The sequence below is a fragment of the Bemisia tabaci genome, chromosome 6, assembly GCF_918797505.1.
Source record: "Bemisia tabaci chromosome 6, PGI_BMITA_v3".
Classification (NCBI taxonomy): domain Eukaryota; kingdom Metazoa; phylum Arthropoda; class Insecta; order Hemiptera; family Aleyrodidae; genus Bemisia; species Bemisia tabaci.
In genome coordinates this window covers 32,059,946-32,081,917 of record NC_092798.1, presented here as the reverse complement: position 1 = coordinate 32,081,917, position 21,972 = coordinate 32,059,946, and the positions used below count along the sequence as shown (strand labels likewise).

The following is a 21,972-nucleotide window of genomic DNA, read 5'->3' as shown; positions in this document are numbered from 1 at the left end:
GGATCATCGAATTGGATTAATTTTTTTTTTTTTTTTTTTTTTTTTTTTTTTTTTTTTCAATGAATGATAATGAAAAGGTCTTCCTGTACGCACCGACTAAAAATTCAGGTTTTTTTTTTGCTCGTATCATTTCAGGTCGAAAACTACGGAGACGAGTAGGAAATCGACCCCAAGGAATTCGAATTTCAGATCTTCAATCCCTCCCTCCAGCCTCTCTCAGATGATATGAAGGGGTTCGTGTCCAAAAATTTGGGCTCTAGTTAAAATATTTAAATCACCCCTTCAAATTCAGAAAGCACGGAAAATTTTACCGCGTAGCGCTACCAAGAAAACCAACATCGGTCCAATCCTGTTTCGAATTATTGACCTAAGACAAAGACCCCTTCCTTGAAATTCCATGTCATGTCGCCGGCTCAGGAAAAAGATGATTTCCTCGGGAATCGACCACGAAGGAATCCGAATTTGACTGTCATGAAGCCCCCCAAACATTTTCTGATGTTATACAGTCCCCCTCCCCTCGTATCACATTCCTTTCAGGTACTTCTTCATGTAAAATAATGTTATTTATTGTACAATTTGATTCCATCCGCCGAGAGGGGATCAGAATGATGTTCAATTTTTTTCGCTCCTGTGTTTTCGCGCCTTCGATTTGAATTGGGGTCAACACACGGCAAAAAGAAAGAAATCATTTGATTGGCGAGTGGTTGGAGACGTCCCCCCTCTCTCAAAGAACCTCACAGCTGTCTATCGGTGTTGCCTGTTGTTTACACTATTTATTATTTTGCCCTCGAAAATTTTGCGAATAATTTTCGTCATACAAATTCATCAATTAATTTTATACAGAGCATATGTTCAAATCGAAAAGTAATTAAATCAGCGGTGAGATGCTAATGCCAATGATACCTTAGTGTAATTTCTTTTCCACTTTGGCAACTTCAGTGGAAGGTTGAAGGTTATGTTCGGATGTTGAGCTTTGAGTCGAGTTGACCGAACGGTGCATGTGAAATTGTGGATTTTGATAGGTATGTAGTCTTCTTAGAAACCGAAGTTTCGTTGAAGCGTAAGAAACTTCTCACCCTTCAACCCTAGTTTATTTTTACAAGTGATTTGCCTCTGACGTGGCCGCTTTTGCGCCATGGAACTTTTCATGTTTCCATAGTCTGTATGTAAATACATAAGTAGTAATTTTCACTTCCCATTTCCTGAATGATCTCAAGTCTTCCAACCATTCCTTTTAATTGATTTGTCAAAGGTGTTTCTCTTCCTAGGAGCTCAAGAAACGTCCACTGAGAGCCCAAGCATTGACCTTATCTACGATAACATGGATCCTCTCAAGTACCGGAATCCCTGGCCCATGCGACCATGGATGATATATTCGGGTCTGGCTGCACCCGCTGGTGGTGGTAACACAGGATTAAAAGGCATTGTTGCAGGTAACTTCTTCATCTATCTTTCACAGATAAAACTTGATCACTATGTATTCACATCTGAATCAAAATTACTTCGTCCGATTCTCGGCTCATTATTTTGGAAGGCTCAACAGTATAGTCTGCAACATCTGCAACAAGATGAGGTTTTCAAGAACAGGACAGTAAAAATGTAAAAGTTCTCTGAATTTTAATATGTATCATAATGCAAACAATAATTCGCTGTTTTACATAATTTCAAATCTGTTTTCACTAAATTGGTATAGAAGTTCTGTCGTTAAGACCATGTACCAGGAGGACACGGCGAAAGTGATTTCTTTGCTCCAGACAATATATAATGCAAAATATAATGCATTTTTTTGAGCTTTAATCAAATGGATCTTAAAAGAAAAGTGTACCTGCTGTGAAAACCTACAACGATGAATCTTTCGAGTGTAAATAGTCTTTGAGAGTCGCAAGTCATCTTACTATTTCCTGATGGTATCTCACAATTAGTCAATGGTGTCTCACCATAAGTCAGTCATGCCTCTCTATCAATTGAGTTCCAAACCTACAAGTCAAAAATCGAGAATATGGTGCCTTCATCAGGTGGCTTTTATAATTCGTGTTGTCAACCGTTAGCATGCCATTACAAATGCGCAGGCTGCGCCTGGCTATACTATTATGTTTTTCATTAAAAATACTTTGTAGCTTCTTATGAAAAAAAAGCCACTATGATTTATTTAGATTAGCAACAAAATACGCCAGAATGATACTTTGAACAATGCTAATAGTGCTATCTATCAAAAAGTTAGAGAAACATGACAAAAACAATCGCTTAGCAGCGCTGTGAGATGGCACGATGGGCGGGAGTTACCTTGTCAATGCATGTTTGTCTCAGGTGTGCCATGATAAGTATACTTGTCAATACATGCTAATGGGTTAATTGATCCAGGTTATTTGATAGGCCACCGATCAAGGCTCAGTAAATGTCCAGCTTAGGATGCATTTTAGATTTCAGGGATTGAGGTTGGATGTTTCATTAGAGCATAGTGTTGAGTAAAGTTGCAGTCTTTCGAGTGTACTGTTGAGATTAATCCTTGAACAGTGCTTTTTGAGCAATGAGCTTGCTAATTAGAAAATTCGCTAATTTAGAATCAAAAACCGTACCCAGGGTTGCATACCAGGCCCCTGTAATGAATGTTTCACTTTTTTCTCATATTACCTTGTGAAATTTGACCTTACCTAAAATTGGACTTTGCTACCTCAGCCAGATTTCCAAATTATTTAGTGTTGATAAAGACTCACATCTTGAGTCAAAAACACCCTCAATTTTCTAAATCGGATAGTCAGAGGGAGGGGGGAGGGAGGGCTTAAAGTAAAAGCTTTAAAAAAGCATAACTCATGAATGGTTTGCCATAGAAAAATGATTTTGGTCTTCAAATTTTTAAACAACCAGCAGCTATTAGCTGATAATAATGAAATCACTTCATTTTGCAGTGCTAATTTATTGATGCCATAACTCACTTGGTCCATTTTTTACATTTTTAACTCCCCATACATAATATCTAGGGTCCTGTTTCTTCTCCCAATCTCACAGCACCCAATCTTCTTTTTGCGGCACCAAAAATAAAAAATTATGACTAATTTTTTTCACTAAAACTCGAAGTGGGGGTTTGAACATTTTCCTATATTGTGAGGGGGGGGGGTGGGTGAGCTGCTGTTTTTACAGCCCCCTATTTTGAGATGGTACTTTACTCCTCAATATTTCAGCACATTATTCGTTTTAAGGATCACAAAATAGCACGTACCACCGCCAAATTAAGTATGACATAATTTTTCGCCCAAAAAATTCGGAAACTGGGGAGGTCGTCCTTACTTACTTAAACCCCCTAAATTTTCAGTGGAATATTACCCTCTTGATCTTGCACTACCAAATTTCTGGCTGCACTAAATATTGTAAAATTAGCAAAATATTATGGCACACTTCTTTCTAAAGAAATCATAAATGGGGGCTAAAATTTCCACAGGCCTCCAAATTTGGAGTTGCCAATTTACCTCTTTAATTTTTTAAAAATAATTTTTTTCTTAACAACCTAAAATAGCTCTTAGTAATTGCCTACTTTTTAATCTAAAGCTTAATAGGGGTCAAAATTCCCAACGATGCCCCTCAAAGTTTTAGTTGTCAAATTATCCCTTAATTTAAAAAAAGAAAATCAATTATTTTCAATGGCATAAAATAACGTAAAATCAGTACAAAATTATGGCATACTTTGTTCATATGAAATTGAAGATGGAGGTTAAAATTTTCACTGCCTACCCCCCCCCCCCCTCAATTTTGAGTTTCATTTATCTCCCTCCCCCCCTTTCCGCCCTCCCCTCAATTGTGGACACGAAATTTTCTTTTGTTGGCGCTAAGTAGCACAAAACTATAACCATAGTTTTTTCTGAAAATGCTAAAGTGAAATGGCTGTGGAAAAGGACCCCAAAATGTATTCGGAATAATATAGGAGGAATTAAAGCTTTCTCACCCCCCCCCCCCCCAAAAAAAAAAATTTGGATTCCCACAAAAAGTTTGGGTTAAATGATCACGAAGTGAAAAGATCTGTTCCATCGCATATTAAGAGGAAAAATACTGCCCCAGGCTGAAAAACATGGTTCAGCAGAGCAGCACCGAGGTATCCAGTATCCACTCTCAAAACGTTCACCAGTGGGAGAGGTTTACCTTGAACGTTATAAATTCTTATTCACGTTTCGTGACCACCTCTCCTGTCTGAATAAGGGCTTACTTCAACTCGAAAAGATACTGTGAGCTATTATCATTTTCTCAATTCAGACTATGAAACAAAAGGAAAATAGAGATTTAAATATCGAGAACATTTCCACGCCCCCCCCCCCTCCGCTCCCCCCTTGGGGGTGCAAATTTAAATACCTTCGTTTTTAAAAAATAATTTTTCTGAAAGGCACAAAATTATGGCCTCCTTTTTTTCAACAGGGTTGTCACTGTCAGGGAACACCAGGAAATGTCAGAGACTTTTAAAAAAAAGTCAGGGAAATCCGGAAAATTACGGAAATTAGGGAAAAATTAACATGTTACCTTTATTTGCTTTTTAGAGTGGATTTGACGTTTCGAACGACAAATTTTGCCTAAAAACCTATTTCTAATTACGTCTTTTTACCATCTAGCATATCTTTAATTATCAGGGTAATCAGGGAAATGTCAGAGACTTTTATTTTCTAAATTTTGTGGCAACCCTGCTCCACGAAATCATTAAAGGGGGTTAACATTTTCATAGATCCCTAAATGTTGAGGTGTCAATGAGTCTCCGCCTCTCCTCCGAGGTCAAAGGTATGTATCCTTGACACATCACAGAAAAAGCAGGAGGCATTTCAAGTCCACCCTGCCTTTTACAACATTACAATTTTATTCAGAAGGTTTTTCAACTTGGTCTGTTAACCAAATCGCGGATAAGTGAGCCACGAGTCCGTAGATACTAGGTTCATGTCGCTAAAACCATTCGCAGATATGCGAATTCGCGGATACCGAACTCGCGGATACCGGGGATCTACTGTATCCTTGTAAAGCCTCCTCCGCGGAGGTTTAGAGGACTTGTTAGACAACAGGCTTTTTCAATTTTTTAAGGATTTGTAAAAATTCTTAGTGAGGTCATCTACAAATCACGCCAGGCACTTTATTCCCCCGCCCCATCCTCCAATCCATTGTCAGCCCCCCCCCCCCCCTCCTCCCAAGGTCCTTGCGTCTCGGCGAGCATAATTTCTTTTCCTCTAGTTAGGGGAAAACTCAGGCGAAAGTACGTGTGTTCATAGAATATCTCAAAATAACGCAAAAGTCGAACGGGTTTTGCAATTATATATTCACGAACAGCTCTTTACAGGGGTGCAAAACGTTCCAAAATGCCAACCATTGCTCGCGATTCGGCTTTATTTCCTCGAAGCCGGATTGCCAATTTCCCTCACCGTTGAATCTTTTATTTTACGGCAAAGTGTGTAATTTGCCTCTCTTATTAAAATCATGAGAGATAGACAGAGAAAAAATCACTTTGGGAAATCGTCGCACGAACCAAGATTGCCTCACATTTGCCGCGTCTGTGGATCGCGAGATCGGGCAGTTACCTACACAGGGTGATTCCAAAGTCCCGCACCACTCGTGTAACCCCTAGGGTTCTGGAACTTTTTCAAGGTGATCCCTCTAAAATTTCGGTGGGCCCCGAAAGTCGTTTCCTTTGACCTAGGAGCAGTCACAAAATTTCAAGTCTCCATCTCAATTCGTGCTAATTGTAAGTAAAGTCACGAGAATGATGCCGAGTGCTGACAGTGCGGAACATTTGGATCATCCTGTATACCATTTGCACTCGCTGCGGCTCCATACCCGCTCTAAACATTTTTGGCGCCGCGTTGCCAAGTATTTCGGGCGCAGGTTGCATTCTGACATCCCTCTCCTACTCAAATACCTATTAATCCATTCTATCAAAGATTGAATTCGTATCGTATTTATTGTACTCGTATGTACATTGCTATTGTAGAAAGAGCGTTATTGTATTAAATTAACAGAAGTATTCGCTTGTACGTGGTAAGGACGGCCGATCTAACTCGGGACGACCTCTAAAACTTTATCTGAGGTCACTTTGAGCATGTCAAACGCCCGCCTGCATAATGCCCAACTATCTATCTAAAAAATACTGGTTTTGCGTGCTCGCGTAAATCCAACCTGGCAGATTGAGGTGACTCCACGCTATTTACATTTAGCAGGGGAGGGGAGCGTCCATAGCGTCATTCGACGGCTTCTCTAAATCTAAATGACTCAAGATGAGACCATTGATGTGTTTTTTTTTTTATTTATAAAATTGAAAAAATTTAAGGTAGATCCCTCAAAAAATGCTACGATGCGTCCAAATTAATTATAATCATTGCAAAAAAGAGAAAAAATGAGAAAAAAAAGTCGTCTTTCAAGCGCTCAAAAGGGCGCCCGTCCAAAAAATGGTACTTTGGCCAAAGTTTTTTTTTTTTTTTTTTTTCAAATAGCCTGGAAGGCTAATCCCGTTCCGACTTCACACACCGTTCATTCACCAATTCATAAACACACTCTGTCAACTTCCCTCAATAATCTCCCATCACCCCAGTTATCGTTTTGATATATCCTCATTTTAAACAACAAGTTCATTTTAAATGCCTTCAGCCCCAATTCTTCCAACTTATAACATTTAAATTTATTATATTCCCTTACCCCTTTATAGAAAACCATCTTATCCACATTACGACGGTGAAACTACCAAACCACGTATCTCGTTTGCGGTGTTTAAAAATCTACGCTCGCATTTTATTTTTTTGAGGTAGACCAAATCAATATCATTCCTTGACATTTTCACAGAATTTTCTCCGCACGAAGAGGAAAAATCACAGAAATTTTCAAGACTGGACGTTAAGTAGTTTTTCATTTAAAAAATAAAGTATGACAGGAAGTCTGCGACGTCGCAAACCGAGATACGTGGTTTGGTAGTTTCACCGTCGATTACCCTTTTCATGATATGCCCAGACTTCACCTTCATGTCTAGTCCCTTTTGAATTATCACCCCACATTAGCTTTTTTAAGTAGTGTCGGTTCTCACTGGAAATCATCACAGTGCAAACATTTTGTCCGTTTGTCCGTATCTACATATAGCCGGAAAGCGGAAACCGCCCTCTGGTGCCCCCCTTAGACCCCTTAGACGGCGTGGTGAACTTCAGCCGAAAATGTCGGCTCCCTTGCTGCATCTCTGAGGGTTTGTCTCTGAACTACCATATTGGGAGAAGAGGTATTTGCTTACAGAGTAAATCTACGGATATGGCTCCTCCTAGCACTGCTCATCCGATTTTGCTGGCTGTTCTTGAAGCTTCGGCTCCGGATTTAGGGTGTTGGGGGCCTTGGGGCGAACTTTTGGTGGAACCCCCCCCCCCCCCCCCCACAAGATAGGCAAAGCTAAATCATTTTCTAGGGAGGCCTAGCCTTAATTTAAAAATCATTCACAACCCTGACACTTCTCTTTGAGCAGTGGAAGGGTGCTGAATACTCCAGGGCATTGTGGAGGGGGGGGGGGGGGTCTGGAAAAATTCTGGAAGTGGAAATTGCCTCCATTTTAGATGCATTTTAAAGCCACCAAGACGCAATTTTTTGGATATTGTGCATCTTGATGCTGACTTTTAGTCTGAGGTCCTCTGTGGAACTTGTAAGTGAAATGAAAGAAAAATTATTATTTATGTGGGCAACCCTTTCAGAGTTCTTAGGTACTTATCACTGTAATAATAAGGAAACAAATTATCTTGTGGTGGGGGTCCTGATGCGATTGCCTCAGTCGTGCTCTCTCCAAATCAAGCACTGTGAAGCAATGTACTTCCTTCTTTCCAAACAAATTACTGAAGAGTTGCACAATTGCATTGCCATTGTTGTTGTTGGTGTTGTTCTTGAAGTAATTTTTGTCCATTTTTTCATGGCCTCATTTTCTTTCTCTGTGCAGGTGGTATTACTGGCGGTATTGAAATTTGTATCACTTACCCAACAGAATACGTCAAAACGCAGTTACAATTAGATGAAAAAGCAGGAGCAAAGAAATACAATGGAATTGGAGACTGCATAGCCAAGACTGTCAAAAGCAACGGAATTTTTGGCCTCTATAGAGGTTTAAGTGTTCTTCTAGTCGGTTCGATACCGAAATCTGCTGTAAGGTAGGTGTAATTCATGAAACAGAAAACCAAAGAATTTTGATGAATATGGATGGTGATACCACCAGGCCTCTTAGCTCGGTTTACTACATTGCAGACCTCCTGTCGTACTTTATATTTTGAATGGAAAACTTCTCAACATCAAGCCTTGAAAACTTCAGTGATTTTTCATCTCTGTGTGAAGAAAACTCTGCAAAAATGGTGTTTCAAAATCTGTTCGAAGTTGAATTTTTAAGCTTAGTTGTTTGCTTTTCAAAATTGTAAGTGTTCTGTTAATTCAAAATTCACAACATCCAATAATCAGGCTTCCCATCCCTGTACCTCTTTAACTGTGATTACACTCACAACAATGCTACTTTTGTGTCTTTTATCAAAATTTTAATTCTTCCTTCCTTCTTTCTTTTGCATACAGGTTTGGTTCCTTTGAAATGTTCAAGAACAAAGCGGTAGACGAAAAAGGCAATTTGAGTGCCCAATCGAGAGTTTTATGTGGACTTGGTGCAGGTGTTTGTGAAGCCATCTTTGCTGTCACCCCAATGGAGACTGTGAAGGTGAAATTTATTAATGATCAACGTTCAGCCAATCCTCAATATAAAGGCTTCCTCCATGGTGTTGGCCACATAGTGCGTACTCAAGGTAACACCTCCTTACCAATCTCAAAGGATAATCTTTGTGCTAAGATCTTTTGACAAACTTGTCATTGTATCATTTCTTTTCAGTCTTGTTAGTGAAAAAATTCCTTTATCATAATTACAAATTGTGTGCAGTCTCTAAATAAAATACTTACAAGTCTGTGTCTGATACAAATACAGAGGTAGATCGACTTAAAGTGTGATTGCCTTAAATCCTGCAAGTAGAAATTTGAAGATTTGATTTTGATTTTACCCTAGACGATTTTTAAACAAATCCTATACGTTTTGAAGGAAAAAATTGAATCCTTGGCTTTGAATGCAGTTTCTATGTAAAATAGAGAAACAATCTTGATAAAGCAAGTGTTGAGCATAAAAAAGGAAAGACTTTTGTGAGGACAATGTTGAATAGCAGCGTAAGTAGAGCTCCTGAATTTTAGCAATAAGGTTTTCACCCTCTGACTGATAGGAGGCCTAGTAAGATAGATCATGTTAGTTTAGGTCAGAAAGTGTATATCAAACCACCGAAGATCAATTTCAGGTTCATTCAGGGAATGTACAGGAAGATTCAAATTAAATGTTAACTGGGTAGGTAGTCTAAATGACAGACATAGTGGTCATCTGAAACTTATGAACCAATTTTTAAATCCCATTCTTAGAAGCAAGTGACACGCTTGTTTGATTTTTCTTTATTTTGGACTGTAAATGCATCAAATTGATATTAATCACCATTTGCAGGTTTCAGTGGAGTCTATCAGGGTTTGACCGCAACTATCCTGAAACAGGGAAGCAACCAAGCTATTCGATTCTACACAATGGAAACTCTGAAAAATTGGTACCGAAAAGGAGATCCGAAAGCCCCTGTACCTACTGTCGTTGTAGGTTTCTTTGGAGTAGTTGCAGGTGCTGCATCAGTTTTTGGAAACACACCTTTGGATGTCATTAAAACGAGAATGCAAGGTTTAGAGGCCTCCAAGTACAAGAACACTTTCGACTGTTTTGTGCAAACTTGGAAAAATGAGGGGCCTACAGCGTAAGTTTTCTCTTTTTTTTAAACTTAATTTGAATCAGTCTCCTTTCTATTTTTAGAAAAGTTCATGGTTCCTTCGTGGTTGTTTAGGTCACTTGAGGAGAGTGATATATCAGGAATTTAAAATGTATAAGTGTAAACTGGAGTGATTCAAGGCATTGAGAATTCATGACAGTTTGGTTGTTTCAAAAAGTGATCTGTTTTCTTTTCTTGTGCCACAAAGTTGTCTTGAGAGTCTATCACAATCATCAAGGTAAAATTGCAACAAGTACTCAAACTAAAGGCAATCAGGAGCTACTGAATAGGCTTGATTCAAAATAATTCATAAATAACATGGAAGTAAAGACTGGCCATTGAACTTGTAAGGTAAATCAGATTTGTATATTTGGTTGCTTTTGACTCATTATCCTTATTTTTAATGTAATGTATATATTTGTTTTGGAGGTCAATTTCTATGAAAGGCTTTTGAATTCACTGATGAGCACATCAAAAGTAACCTAAGAAAGTATTTTAGGAAAGAGATCAAATTTAAGGTACAGATAAAGCGTTTTATACTCTTTTTTTTGTTAGAGTATTTTACCTAAGTATGGTTGATTTTTAAAAATTAAAATAATGTGTTAATTAATTTTTCCCTCTGTCAATAGGTTTTACAAAGGGACAGTTCCTCGTTTGAGCCGCGTTTGCCTTGATGTTGCCATCACCTTCATGATCTATGATGCATTTATGGAATTTTTCAACAAAGTTTGGCCTTAATGTTCTGTACCTACTTATCAATCTCACAGAGTTCATGTCAGGTATATTTTTTTAGTAAATCTATACAATTCTGCCTTTTTGAAGTTTTGATAAACTTACCGTTTAAACTGTTAATTTTTTGTCAATAATTCAACTGGAGACAAGAACTTTTTGTTAAAATTTTTTGCAAGCACTTTTGCTAGACAATGAATTAGTTTTAGTACCAACTGTTTAACAAGAAGTCAATTGTTTTGTTTTTGATGTAAACTCTGCTTTTACTTTCTTTTTAAGAGGAATGCTTTTTCGTGAAAGCTGTGCAGGAAAATTTATTTTCTTGTTTAACAAGAAGTACCTCATCCTAATGTTACGAGGTACTGTTCCTCAAAATTTCCTTAAGCATATACTTTTGAAAAACAGCCTGTAAGCAAGACTCTGTCCATTTATATTGCTAATTGTGTCGTCGGAAAGCAGAAGGCACCAAGAACAGTGTGATTCGACACTAGTTTAATTGGAAAATTTGTTTACAAAGTGCTATTCCAGATTTTCTGAGCACAATACCGTCTAAAAATTATTTTCATACGACATTATTCAAGAAATTTTCTATGAAAGTTCCCTCCGCCTGAATATATTCATTTTTTTAATATTTTTAATCAGAAAATATTTATCTTGTCTAGATAATAACACAAACAATATCATCATTCCAGCAAAAATAGTTCATTTTCCCCAACATTCCACTAATTGTAAGAAATATTACTGACTGGTTTATTTTCCCTCATAATTGTAAGATTGAAATTTTCTCAGGTAGAGAAAAAAAGTTCTTGGGTTGGACATGAAGATTATTTATTTTAAGTATTACTCTTTTGTCAGATGATTTTTGGCATTTGCCCACTGCCGTTGTTATCTCTCTGGGTGAGGGTATAATTTATTTATTCATTTTATTTCTCTTGCCATTCATACATAAAAACCCTAATTTGTACGATACTTTCATAGAAAAGTGTTGGTATGAATCAACACCAAGAGATTTTTAAGGTAATGAAAAATAAGAAATCACCAAGAGAGAAACCCAGCATTTATATCATGTTTCGAGATTCTGTGGTATTTGCATGAAAGTGCCATTCATTTTCTTGACTTGAATATCCAATTCACCCTGAAAAATTGTTTCAATGGATTATTCTCTTTTAAATTGGGTTATTACAGTTATGCCACTTATATGCAGTTTGTTAGACGCAGCCCTTTTTTATGAGAGCGTGTATCAGTCATTGGTAAGGGATCAAGTTCTTGTCTGTTCAATTCGTCTTGTTAGAAAATCGGCCACTGTAGCCATGAATATTATTTTTAGGAATTTTTTCATGCATTTTGTATTCTCTCGAAATCTTTCCCCCCAATTATTTTTCCAAATCAAATTATTCTTTATTTGTTTTTCTATTTTTGTTTTTTTATTCTTTTTCTTGATTTTATACATTGTTTTTTTTCTCTTTCTTTTATTATCATGTTGTAAAATCTTTGTTTTGGTTAAGTGTTAAAGTATCATTGTTGTTTGCTGTTGTAATTGCTGTTAATAAGTTCGTGCTTTTCATTACTATTGATTAAATTTATAAACTAGATCTTTATACTACCATCTAATGTAGAAAAGTTGTACCTGGTTTGTCACTAAAAACATCTCTCAGCAATTGGAACAATTTTTAGAGAAAGGCAAAACAGTATTTGCTTTGTTCCTGAAGTATGATTGAAAATACCTTACTTATAGCTGAGAGGAACATGAATACAATTTCTGGGAATACTCCTCAACAACTGGCAAGTACCTAATTAACTGAATTGTCAGAGAAAAATTAGAAACAGAGAATTGGATTTATGTCTCTTCTCAAGCAAATCACCTCCGTGGCGAAACTAAGGAAGCGAAATTTGCCGATGTAAAGAAAATCTGTCAGCCTTCTCAGAAAATTGTCTTTCGATATGAAAGAGTAATCATTTTTTAAAGGAGGAGACGATGTTGTAATGCAAGCACATAAAACTCTCATGCTGAGGACACCAGTATAGCTGAATGGTAGCCAAGACTGAATTTTTGTGTTGAAAGATACTTACTCCTCTCAACTTTTTAATTATTACGTACATAATTTACTCTCATGCACACTCGAAGTTTTACTCAACATTCCAGTTTATGTTTGGCATTATTTTTACCGTTAAAAAAAATGTGGCACTAGCTGTCAAGAATTCCCCCCTTTTAGTATTTTTTTTCATGATCTTATGTTAGTTGACATAATAATAGAATATCGATGGCTGAAGTTGAAGAATGCGTATCTCTGATTACAACACAGCAAGTCACTGCTCATATTTTATTTCTCATAAAGAAACCAGACACTATTTTTCTTCAAATTCTCTCTTTCAAAAAATGTGCGAAAACTCTCAAGAAGTTATGTTGGTCAGCTCTCTTATCATATTGATACTAAAAAGTTTTGTCTTTCTGCAGAAAATAGAGTCTGTTGCACATTCCGCCAACCATGAGATATCTCAGTTAACAGCCCATCATTGGTTCTCAGATGAATTGCATTAATTTGGCATGGCTCCTATCAAATTGTGCTCAATGGGAAAATCAGGAATAAAACATGATATCTTGGGATAGTTCAGGATAAATTGGGATAAAGAAGATTAGTTTAGGGATAAATTGAAAAAAGTTTGGCATTTAATCGCTCTGGAGAAAAGGGATAAATATTGGAGGATGTACCAGGACCAGGAGGTAGCAGAATTCATGGGGAAAATTTGGTACACATCAATCATGATAAAAAGGTATAATTCAAGATTAAGGGAGGTAAACATGAGTTAGTAGAGGCAATCTGGGAAAACATTACTAAAGCGTCATGAATCGGAATTATGAATAGGGTAAAGGGGGCAAATCCAGAATAATCGGAGATAATGAGGGGCAAATTATTTTTATGAATGTCTTCTGTTATGACAAGTCCAACTATCCATGGAACAGATAGTATTAGGTACACTTTCTATCTTGCATTTTAAAATCTGAGGAAAATTCAGAAATGACTTTCACCGTTTTAAAACCAACAACAAAAAATTGAGAAAGGGGTCAGGCATCTTGTCTTTTAAGAAAATGAAATGCAATCGGAATTTCAACTTCCCCAGGAAATACCCATTTTTGACTTGCCCCATCGATATTAAAATCACCAAACATTGGGTCTTGTGGAGAAGACATCTATTTGCCAATGTTTGACTTTCCATTTTGATCAGTCAGCACTAAAGAATCAACCAGAAATTACTCTAACTTCAACCGTCACAAACCTAATCCATCTGGAAGGAAAATTAAAAAATGAGGGTCAAGAATTAGCATTCCCTACACAAGTGCTCAAATATTTATTGTTAAAATCCTGGACCTTACTTGAAGAAACCTCACACATTGGCCAAATAGTGATATGATAATTGTGAGCTGTCAGCAAGCTAAGAAGATTTTCCTTAATTGAAAATTGTTTTGAGGAAATAATTTTATGGTTAAACTTAAGCTTTGTTTTTTAGGTTTTATTATACTTTTGGCCCAAATCAAAGTCCCAAGTAAATCACATTGCTAGTGTTTCTTTCCTGGAAATACATTTTAAGATGTCGTCTCTTCTTTGTGGGATTGAATATACTCGCCGGCTGGTACATATTTTGCGTCAAGAGGAGGACCTGTATTCCAAAATGTTTGATCCATAAAATGTCCTCTTTCTTTAAATTGCTGATTTTTGCCATGAAGATCTCCTAGTACTTAAATAAACTTGAGGCCATTTTAAGGTAATGTCGTGTAAGGAACATCTTAAAATTCCGACCAAAGTCTGCCGGTTGCTTTTCCAACAAATCAGTTTCTGGCTCATTGTTAAACTAATTTTATCTAATTTCCTCATATCCTTCAAAACGTGCATCATTATTTTTTATGCCTCAAACTGAACATTCTAAATTCAGTCTTATTTGTTAATTTGTTCTGATTTTGGAGAAAAAATCTTTGGATCAAATTTTGTAAGCTGTCTCTAACATTAAGAAAAGAATGCAATTTTATTCAGCTATTTTTTTATTCTTTTAAAAAAGGTCTTCTAGCACCTAATTCTCTTGTTTGTACCCATCATTATTTTCATAACTCACTACTATTTTAGCACCGAACCTTTCTTCAATGACCATCACAGAGAGTCTCGGATTTCTCTTTTTTCCAGTCTAGTGATGATACAGCCATTCCACTTTGATTTATTTTCTTTCTTCTCTCAAAATTATTTAGCTTCAGAACAGAGTCTGAAAGGATGGCAGTTCATATAGTATATATTTCTACAAACTCGGGACAAGTTATTAAGGATTTTTCCCAGTCTACTAAGTAATGCTTGAGTTTTGTGCATTTAAAATGCCCTTAGCCTTGCTTTCATACTTGATCCGAGATTTTATGCGGTGGTAATGAGAACTGTCAATGAAATAAAGATTCAATTACAGAACAATATTTCTAATTTTCTACAGAATGAGACCAAAAACAGAACATATCTTACTTCAAAAGTTAATGTTGCAGTAGAAATTAATGTGTTCAGGTACCTATTCAGGGACAAATGTTTGTTCACATTGGTTTTCTTATATCTGCCATACTCTTTTATGTTGTGTAAAATATATATTTTACTTTTTAAGTCTAAAAGCTTAACTCATTATTCTTTTCATTTGGAACTCCTTCAAGAAGGAAAAGTAATAAAATTCTTCAGAGCAACAAGGTCCAGTGGTCTCATGAATTTTGAGATAGATCAGGACGAGGATAATCAATTAATAAAATACCTGCATTTAACGCTATTCAAGCGCATTTTGAACTATTGCATATCCTATGAGTTAATGAGTCTTTTCCAGATTTGTCTATTTTTAGATTGGCCATTTTAAGAGTTTTTCTCAGATTCTGGCCTGGCTTACACGCAGAGTTTTCTTCTCAGTAGTTCGAATTCACTTTTTTAGTTTTTCAAGTTGATTGTTTCCTTACAGTTGAGTCATTTTTTTGCTAACAAAGACCACTGTTTTGGTTTCAATTGTGAATTCAAATAATAATTCTGATGAGTGAAGTAATGAAATTGCACTTATCTATATTAAACGAAGGCGCAATCGAAAAAATTACTGTTGAAAGAACACAAGATTCAATAATTTTTTATTAAAAATGATCAGGATTTTATATTTTTCTATAGTTATTAGAGTTCTTATCATTTTAAGACATAGACTGAGAACGACTTTGCAGACTATAAAGACATTCTTTAGAAAACTGATAAAAAGTAAGACTTGAAAAAATATGGCTTTTAATTAGGACTACTGATTGAGGAATGCAAGGAGAGATTTGAGTGTAAACAATCCGATTTATTAACGCAGAACTATTGACAATTTAGCCTTTTAAGAACAATAGAACTCAGGTGTGCTAAATGCCACAAAATGAAAATGAGATACAAAATTGTCTGTGAGAAATGAGTTGTTGCAATTTTTATTTTTCTCTAATTATGCCACTTAAAATTTTTGGGCTCATAATATTTTACTCATAACAATTGTCTCATCAGAATAGCGTTCAGTAGGTCCTAACTGAGCACTGTCTTGGAACTTCATTTCAAGTCAAAATGAGAGGAGTGAAAAAAAGGAAGGAGAAAAGAGATTGAGAATATGGGAGAAAAAATGACAATCCTGAGATCTGAGATCCAGTGAAAAAATAAAAATGAATTTCATTCCGCAGATGGTGATTCAAAAATCATCAGTGGAGCACACATCGATCACCTAAAGTGCGAAACAAAGAATTTCCACTGCAGTGTTTCTAAGTTTTTGCTCCTATTTTAATTTATCAAAGAGATATGAGCCAACTGTTGCTTGAGAGTAATACAGAATATTCTATTGACAAATAAGAAAAACCAAGGAAGTTTTCAAGAAATTACTTTGACTAATTTTCTATGAAAAAATCAAGTATAATAACAGGAAGTCTGCAACGTCAAAAACAGAAATACAGAGTTTCGCACTTTAGCCATCAATGTGGCAAAGTATAGCTTCAATTCGAAAGTAATTTAATGTGTCTTTCTCATCACAGAATTTTTACCTAATCTTTCATGGAGTTTGGTAGAGGAACACTACCAAAGTTCATTGACTTGCTAGGATTAACCATCACAAATTCGGACAGCAAATCCTGGTAAAATACCTTTGTTGTGTTACTTTTCAAGTTAAACTTGTTGGCTCTATATTTAAATAGAGCCAACAAAAATTAATTGTAAAATTAAAATTTGAAAGAAAAATAAAACCAGACACTTCACTTTTGGATAGATAAAAAAGAATTCAGGGGGAAAAAGGCGAAAATTTTGGAAGCTTGAATTGTGAGGAAACTTCTGCAGTCCCTTCAAAACTATCTTGACCCACAGAGGATCATTGTCACGAAGATTAAAAAATTAGCATCAGAATAATTTCTTAACGGGAGGGGGAAAAAAATGGAAACCTCTCTTTTCAGTCATTTTTTGGTGGGGTGTTGCAGTCTGGCCAAGTTTTGGAATCTCTGCTATTGTACAACTCAATAATTTACACATAATTAATGACTGGTAAACAAGAGTTGAATTTCACTCAACACTTGATTACAACGCTACCATCCATAGCAAGAACGCTGTGACTCCATTTTCGATTTTTTTTCCTGACTAACGATCAATTGTAGAAAAGCCAATGGGTGCAACCTTCATATTTTCTTAATAGAGTGACACACTACTACTGCTACTAAGAGCTGAGCTCGACAGAATGAAGCATGGTGGTGATCAGAATTCTTTGCAATAGAGCAGTATGTGTGGGAAAAAAATGCAAAATGTTGAAAGGAATTGCAGAATTTTTGCTGTGGATGACAGAACTGATCTTTGTTAAAGAAAGGTACATACATGATTTTTCATTACTTCCATGAGGTTGGCCCACTAAAAAATAATAGGATAGGAGTATTGAAAATGGTTTTGGAAATAAAATGCAAGTCGAACGTACAAATCTTGAAGAAAGAAAATCCTATTCTAGTTAAAGTTAGGTGAAGATGATTCTCAATTCGATTGTAGAATAAATGCATAAGATTTTTAATTGACTTGCTTCTTCCCTGAGCCTTGATGACAAGGATTATTGATACGAGATGTTATAAAACATGTTAACACCAACTTCATAATAGTCAACAGGAGAAAAAAAAAAAAAAAGAGAGAGAGAGAGAGAGAGAGAGAGAGACAAGACAATAATACAGGGGAGATGGAATAATCAGCCTATTTAGCATTTTCTACTTTGCACTGAAAGTATACGTAGAATACAAAAAACAAAAAATGCGTTTTGCCACATACCTATGCTATGTACAGCAACACAGAAGGGAGCTAAGAGAACTAAAGATAGTTTTTAGACATACATTTTTACATTATTTACAGGACCTAAGACTTCACAGGTAAGAACATTTTGTTGAGTTTGATTTACTATAAAATCATACTAGAATAGGACTTGTCTTAAACTTAGCGCAACTTAAAATACTCATTTAAAAAGGTTATCAAAATGCGGATAGAAATGACTGTATTAGAAAACTCTAGCCGAACCAAAATCTTGGAATAGTCATATTCTCTGGACACATTCATACGAGAAGGAATGTTGGTAGGCTCAACTTCATTTGTTATTTTTTCTTCTCAGCTTTTCTCAGCAATGAGGGATTAAAGTAGATTGCAAATCAAATGATTTGCTCCCTGATGTTTAAATGGATTAAAATAAATAAGTCACAGCCAAACTTACAAGGTCACGTACGTAAATTTCTGGATCGATGATAGATAGTACTGCTTAAAACTTCTAGGCGAGGACAAAGAATTTGGTAGTAGACTCCCTCCATTTTTTTTTCTCATAAGGGTATGAAATTTATCATTACAAATATTTGGCGAGGTAAATAGGCCTTGGTGAGTCTGGTTTTCAGTAAAATTCTTGAAAATTATCTCTGAGCACCTTAAAAATCTGTGGGAAACAGGAGACTACTTGATAAGAGTGAGTTTACAATCTTAAATGAACCTCATTGTCAATCTAGTTTAAGTTTTATTTTAGATTATTTAAAATGATTGTGCCTAGATAATTTGAAAAGATGGAGCACAGACCACTTTAAAGCATACTTACTTTTAGAAAAATTCGAAACCTCAGCAGACCGTATGAATGAACCTTCATCTTACCTAGCACCTAGTCAGAAAAATATCTAGGAATTGGCTTACAAAGAATGATTCATGGTAACAATACTGTGGACGACATTGATGGTTGGTCTCCAGTAGGTAGTTTCCATCACCTACCTACCTAAGATGCTTATTATGTGACATGGTAAAGGTAACCTCAACCTTCTGTAGGTTACTAAGATTCAGGATTTTCATTGTTTGGCTCCTTTCCTGCATTTTTACTTTGACCCTCATCATTTAATTCGTTTTCTTTGTCAACTTCCATTACCTGCTTACCTTCATCGCTAACATGGGACTCATTATTTAGAGAGGAATCCTTGAGATCAGCTTGGTTCTCTGTCTTGTCTTCTTTTTCATTGGTTGTGTTCAACTTTGTATCTTCCTCTTCCTCCTCCTCATCATCCCTACTATTATCCTTGTTTTTCTGGAATTCTTCAAGGCTTCCTAATAATTCAGACTTCCTCTTTTCGATTCGTTTTAAGGTGGCTCTCCTACTGCGATCCAACAGTGCATGTGTTTGATTATTGAAGATTTTTGGGGAGTAAAAAATATGAGGTGATGTTTTCGTTTGGATAAAATTAGCTAGGGGTTTCTGTGATTTTTCCCACTCCTCGAATTCTTTGATAACGCTTAACTTTATCTCAAGGTTCCTAATTTCAGCTTTGCGCTCTTTTTTGCTCTGGAACAATTCTTCACGCTGTCGCTTAACCGATTCCTGCTCTTTAATAGCTGCTTCTTCCAGTTTTCGCTCAACTTGAGCCTTTTTGTCTTCTTTAGCTTTGAGTTTTGTTTCCTCTTGCTTAAATTTCTCCAGTGTTCCCAGCAAAGCACCAAACATTCTTCGATTTCTGTCCTTGCTGTTGATATCTTTTCGTTGAACTTCTAACACTTCCTTCCGTGATGGTACAACTGAAGCGACGACTCGAGATGAGATTGATGGTCTTTTGGATGGCGGGCCTTCCTCGTCACTATCTTCCATTTTCTTAGGGGGACCTGATAGTCTACTAAACACAGTTTTGGCATCTCCAAGCCTCCTCTTTGCAGGAACTCGTTGATCGTTTGTACGTTTGTCTGTTGGTCTAGCACGGGCTCTATCATTTGCTAAAAAGACACGACGTTCTTTGGTCGAAGAAAAGTTGGCATTATGTTGCCATGGCTCAGGTGATGCAAAGTCATTTGTGTCAGGTACGTTAGCATACTTCATTCGACTACTTACGGTATTACCTCCCATGTCTCGCCCTGTCACCCGTTTAAGGTTTTCCTCGACACTTCGCAAGTCAGCTTTGGCACGCATTAGCTCCTCCTCAATGCTCCCAGCAATTAGGGAGGGGTTTAAAACGTACGCCATTTTCCTTCCAACTTCTTGACCCTGCAACAATAGGTAAGTCATTGATAGATTATAAGGTCTGATAATGTGCTTACAGAAAATTTTCTTTTGAGTAGCTAACAATTAACCTGTCAACATGAAATTTTCCATTGCTACGTTTTCAGGGATTATACGCTCTTAAAAAGTTTGACATAATGAATTAGCTGTGTTGTTCACTACAATTACAGTTTAGATGACACGTCAACAAAGTAATGCAATTATATTCCCGGATGATAAGGTTAACTTTTTAACGGAAGGTTATTAGGTACATACTCGGATTAAATGATGCAAGCTAACTCAAGAGATATTAACTGATTTGAACAGCGCCTATACTTTAAACAGATTTAGAGTTTTGGAGTACGTCTTCGGTATTGGCAAAACTTTGTAGGACTGCGGAGAAAATTGAGAGGGCTAGAAATGAACATGGAAGATTTAAGTGAGGTGAGAGGTCCAGGCACTGACTAGGAGGGAGATTAAAAATCAAGACACCAGAAAAATAATGAAAGGAGGGAAAAGTAGGAGGATAGGAGGTAGGAAGGTAGAGTTTTGAAAGATCATCGGTAAGGAGGGTTGATGGAGATGGTGACCACACTTTTAATAAGCTGCTACAGCAACAAGGAAATCATTTCCAGCGATATGTGAGTACGTATCATATTGAGTGTTCTTTTCGATCAATTTTTAACCCATTGCTGATAAAATTTTCTTACAATAAACGCAGTGTTACTAAGTTGATACACTGCTTGCCTGCCATTAAATATACTAGCCAATGCAGGCTGCATAGAGCCTACCTGCTTGCCTGCCATTTACTATACTAGCCAATGCAGGCTGCACAGAGCCTACCTGCTTGCCTGCCATTTACTATACTAGCTAATGCAGGCTGCGTAGAGTCTACCCACATTTGAGCTGCAAATCACACTTCCAAATACTATTTGGGCATTAGCTGAAGCATGTTCTTGACATAATATACCCAAAAGTTTGACAGAGATAGTCAAATATTGCTTGTGAAAGTCATCAGAGTCACAAAATGAAGCGGTCACCAAACGCCACTTGAGCAAAGTCTTGCCAGAAGGAAGCAGACTACGACATTGCAAATTGACCCAGTGACTCTACACATCTCCTGGCAACTGAGCTTGAAACTTTGAGTCGTTGCCAAGATTCGAATCAATCATGTACTTATTGCAGCCATCGACCAGTATCATGCCAAAGTTACGGCATAAATTTTACATTCATTCAATGTTGTCACAGAAATCCTATTAAAATAAATTTTGACATTCTCTGACTACATGTTAGGGGCTGACAACTACATCGAGACCGATACAGTCGACAGTCTACGATCTACAATCCATAACGTCAGTCGGATTGAAAATGGGACTGCATGGACTGCAGGGCAAAAGTTCCTGTACAGCGGTTTCACTCATAACTTTCAAACGGGTTTAATTAATTAGTTATCACAGACATACCTCGCAAGATAAAGTCAGAACACCAGAACAGAATGATAAGTTGTGAGATGATCAATGGAGGCGGAGGTTATGGATCACATCCGAAATGGTAGCAGAAGCACTGTGATGATTAGATTATATTCAGAACTTTGCCGGGCTAGGAAAGAACTTAGAAACTTTAATTTATTGACGGAGCACCCATGAACATTATCTGAGACGTGAGAGTCTTGATTGAAACGGATAAATATCGTAAAATTCCTTCGCAAGTCGCCATAAACAAAACTTTGGGGTTTGTTTACAAAAAATGTTTTTGAGACAGGTAGTAAAAAGTCGGAAGACCAATAATTAGAGAAAATTCCTAAAATCCTTAGTTCAGAATTTTCACAATTTCGTCTTTCAGTAGTCCCTCTAGCAAAATTCATAGACAAAACTTGTCGAAACTTTAATTTAAGTCATTTGAAAGTCCACGTTTCTGTATATTTCAAGGCTAA

At 36.6% G+C, this 21,972-nt stretch overlaps 2 protein-coding genes across 3 annotated transcripts; one reads left to right on the top strand and one right to left on the bottom strand.

Annotated features, from left to right (window-relative positions):
* The first annotated feature begins 875 nt into the window (after window positions 1-875).
* sea (mitochondrial citrate transporter scheggia) lies at window positions 876-15,162 on the top strand. 2 transcript variants are annotated; one of them, XM_019061087.2, is made up of 6 exons: window positions 876-1,022; window positions 1,269-1,433; window positions 7,919-8,126; window positions 8,536-8,759; window positions 9,491-9,785; window positions 10,427-15,162. In XM_019061087.2, exons 2-6 carry the CDS (start codon window positions 1,322-1,324, stop codon window positions 10,533-10,535), a joined length of 948 nt encoding a protein of 315 aa, XP_018916632.1. In that variant the 5' UTR covers window positions 876-1,022; window positions 1,269-1,321; the 3' UTR covers window positions 10,536-15,162. The 2 variants fall into 2 exon arrangements, with proteins under 2 accessions (XP_018916632.1, XP_018916557.1); XM_019061012.2 differs by having other exon boundaries at window positions 889-1,022; window positions 1,253-1,433.
* A 674-nt stretch (window positions 15,163-15,836) lies between these two features.
* Window positions 15,837-21,796, bottom strand: Pnn (desmosome associated protein-like protein pinnin). The gene is made up of 2 exons (XM_019060905.2): window positions 21,503-21,796; window positions 15,837-20,045 (listed from the first exon to the last, which is right to left on the bottom strand). Exon 2 carries the CDS (start codon window positions 20,022-20,024, stop codon window positions 18,852-18,854), a length of 1,173 nt encoding a protein of 390 aa, XP_018916450.2. The 5' UTR covers window positions 20,025-20,045; window positions 21,503-21,796; the 3' UTR covers window positions 15,837-18,851.
* Window positions 21,797-21,972: the final 176 nt, after the last annotated feature.